Raw genomic sequence first — 3,794 nt, forward strand, 5'->3', positions numbered from 1 at the left:
TCTATCTATCTATCTATCTATCTATCTATCTATCTATCTACAAGGGAACGAGGGAAAATCTTTTGTAAGGACGCAGCCAAAGACAACTTTTACAACTTTAACTAATATACAGCATGTATGACAGGTTATTGTGATTGATGGATGCTCTAATTCTTTGCATGTAGGGATTTACACAATGATGTGTACAGTTGCATTTGAGAGTAAGACGATTCAATAGTAACTGAATGCTGACTAATTTGATCTACAAGGCTTTCTCAATACATTTTGTGCCGAAGCAATGATAAATGACCATAGTCATGTGAACAACTGACCAAATAAATCAATAATTTATTCAATCATTTGACGATTGTGCCCAAAGCGATTGAGAAAAACTGTAAAACCAGTGATTGACAGTATAATGTGTGTGGCCTTTAGCTCAGCAGAGATGAAATCAGCTGTTTGATGCCCAGCTGCCTCTATGTGGTGACTGTTAGTACTACAATCCTACAGAAAATACCATAATACTGTATAACAGCTTTGTCAAGTATTTAGATTCCTTCATTTCATGCATATATAGTGATATACACTCTATTCAAAATGGATTTAAGACCCTCTTAATGATATATTGCTTTTTGATATCTTTTATCATGGTGAGGTATTCTGATTTGGATCATCTTCACATTATAAAGTCTAATCATTTGCATGTGTGAAATACATGGAGAACACATGAGAAAGCAACATTTTTGTTTTAGCTGCAGTTATGTGTTTAATCCTGGGAGAAGAAACATATTTAATCAGTTACATTAAACTAACAGAGCTTTGGTTTTTAATTGCTTGGTTTTGTATTCTGCAGGAATGGCTTCTGTCTGTCAGACAATTTATATTTTTAATTTATTGACTAGAGAGAACGGCTCTAGCTCAGGTGCACGTGGGCAAATTATAAGTTTGAACACTGTATAATTCCAATGAGGTATCTCTCTCCCTCTCTCTCTCTCTTCATATCTCTTTCTTTCTTTCTCTCTCTGTATCTCTCTCTCTCTCAATTTCAATTCAATTTGCTTTATTGGCATACACAATGAAAACATGTTGTCGTCAAAGAAGTTTACAGAAAATGCATATAGTACATTTCACATGTTAAATACTGCACATACAGTATTTGTAACAGATTCTCTCACAAAACAATTACATAACACAATATAATACTTAACAGTACTATGGGTTGTGGCAGGTAGATACAATGGAGCTGCTGTCCCTAACTACCAGCTTCTTTTCTGATGTTAACATTGGGAACATTTGCTTTTTTGTGGGCTACATTTCCAAAGTTTAACCCTTGTGTTAAAGTTTTTGTCACTTTTTCCAATGTTTTTGTTGATTTCTGCTGCGCTTCTTTTTGTTTTCAATGGTTTTTTATATACATATATATAAAAAAATTCTAATGTTTAATAAATCACCCAAAAGCACTGAACTGATCATTTATTTGACTTGTAAAGATCGTTTTAAGGAACCATCCAGGTTAATTTATTTGACAATTGGGTAGTGGGAAACCCGAATTTCTAATGTAAAAACCTTATGAAAACGGGTTAAATTTGACCCGAGGAAAACAGGGGGGGTTAATCTCTTAGTGACGAGTATTTTTCACAGTGGAGGAGCCTTCTTCCTGTCTCTACGCCAGTTGGTGGTCACTGAGCCTGTATTTAGTCTCTCTCTCTCTCTCTTTCTCTCTGTTTCTCTTCATCCTCTTATCTCTTCATCAAGGCAAGGCAGCCTTATTTGTATAGCACAATTCTGCAACAGGGCACTTCCAAGTGCTCTACATAACACATTAGAGATCAGTTAAACCAATTAAAATCATAAAAAGTAACATTGACTAAGAGATATGAAATACAAGAATGAAAGTTACAGTGTGAAGACAACAAAGAGAAAAGACTTCAGCCTTAAAAAGAAGTGAGAGTTGCAGCAGACCTGCAGTTTTCTGGGAGATTGTTCCAGATATGTGGAGCATAAAATCTGAACGCTGCTTCCCCCGGTTTAGTTCTGACTCTGGGGGACAGGAAGCACAGCTGATCCCAGTCAGGCGACCTGAGAGGTCTGGGGGGGGGGGTCATAATGTAGCTCCAGCTCAGAAATCAGAGGTAGTAGTCTTCCTCCTCAATGTCTCCGTGTGTGTCCTGGAAGCCCAGCGCCTGGATGTCGTGTGTGATGTCAGTCATGCGTCGGTTGAATTCCTGCGATCCTGAGGCCAGAGAGCCGTTATCATACCTGCTGGGAGGGGGGGAACAAAACAGATGATCTAAACTGAATTGTGGCAAGGCACAGATCTGGCCGAGGTTACAAAACAATTTCAGGGGTCTGGATACTTTCCGTACCCACTGCATGTATTTGGGCTCCAGAGAATGAGTTCCTGTACCGAAAATGTGGCTAATAAACTAATCTGTCTATATGATGGAATGGGACAGTATCGTTTTAATTTCCACATAACCTCACAGACCAATCAGAACTGAGTTCCAAACAGAGCTTTGAGACAATCACCAATCCCAAGCCCCCCCTCCTGACCCAGGGTACCTACCCTCTCATGGCCGTAGCCGACGTGTTGCTCATGCTGCGTTTGATGCGTCCAAAGCTGTCCGTTAAAATGCCCCCCTCCCGGATCCCGATGCTGTCCAGGAAACTCTCAAACACCCCGACGTCTTTGTCTGGGATGAACGGACGCATGCCTGGGAAACAAAGACAGCCATGGTTAAATCTGAGTTAAATCATGACTTTTCTTCCTTGTTGTTTTTCTGTTTTTGCTATAAGTAAGAAAAATGGTATGCTGCCCCCTCTCAGTCAATTGGTAATCTATAGTCATTTTTTATGCCGACTTATTTCCAAGAAACATGTGAGTGCATCTCTGATAAACACAAGATTTAACGTGGGGTTTTGTATGATTCTTTGTGTAGAAACTCAGTTTTACAGATTTGTCCATTAAATCAACTTATCGAGTAGTCGACTAAGGATGTCTTTATTAGAGGACAGCCCTAAAATGAAGGATGGAAAGGGAAATCATTAGATAACTCATGTAGATTTGTAGGCCACCTGAACTACAATTTGGTTCAATTTGAGGGAGTCTGTGGACACAAGAGCCACATTATAGAGACAGGCATGGAGTTATTTCAGTTTAATAGCTGGTTTGATTTGCATTGAGAGAAGATCTTATGGAAAGTTCCGCATGCTTATCTCTACGTATGGTGAAGGGTATGTGAAGATTGGGGGGGGGGGGAGCAAGGGAACTTCCTCAGCAGGCATAGTGTCCTGGTGCATGAAATAACTGGCCTTTAATAATAAAAATGTGCCTGCTCTATGGGAATTTACAAATGGGGGTGTTATACTTATGCCCCTGTATTTTAACATAGGGGGGTGTAACTTATGCCCCTGTATTTAAATAGGGGGTGTATACTTATGCCCTGTATTTAACATAGGGGAGTGTATACTTATGCCCCTGTATTTTAACATAGGGGGGTGTATACTTATGCCCCTGTATTTAACATAGGGGGGTGTATATCTTATGTCCCTGTACTTTAACATAGGGGGTGTATACTTATGCCCTGTATTTAAAATAGGGGGGTGTATACTTGCCCCTGTAGTTTAAACATAGGGGGGTGTATACTTATGCCCCTGTATTTTAAGGAAGAACATTTATTTATGAGACATTATTCATTCACGAAGAAAATTGGTGTCCTTAAAGGTTGGATTTTCCTACTTTTTTTTAAATTAAGGCCTTAAGATCAATTTCCCAAAATTGCTTTTTATTCCTCTTTTTAATCAACTTTAGCATG

The 3,794-nt window shown here is 39.0% G+C and overlaps 1 protein-coding gene across 1 annotated transcript in view; it reads right to left on the reverse strand.

The window, feature by feature from the left end:
- Positions 1-1,899: 1,899 nt before the first annotated feature.
- ccm2l (CCM2 like scaffold protein) overlaps positions 1,900-3,794 on the reverse strand; it is a 16,372-nt gene continuing 14,477 nt past the window's right edge. Inside the window, 2 exon segments of the mRNA XM_032521192.1 lie at positions 1,900-2,238; positions 2,546-2,693. Coding sequence (XP_032377083.1) covers positions 2,106-2,238; positions 2,546-2,693 — 281 coding nt within the window. The 3' untranslated portion in view covers positions 1,900-2,105.

The sequence above is a fragment of the Etheostoma spectabile genome, chromosome 7 (genome assembly GCF_008692095.1).
Source record: "Etheostoma spectabile isolate EspeVRDwgs_2016 chromosome 7, UIUC_Espe_1.0, whole genome shotgun sequence".
Taxonomy (NCBI): domain Eukaryota; kingdom Metazoa; phylum Chordata; class Actinopteri; order Perciformes; family Percidae; genus Etheostoma; species Etheostoma spectabile.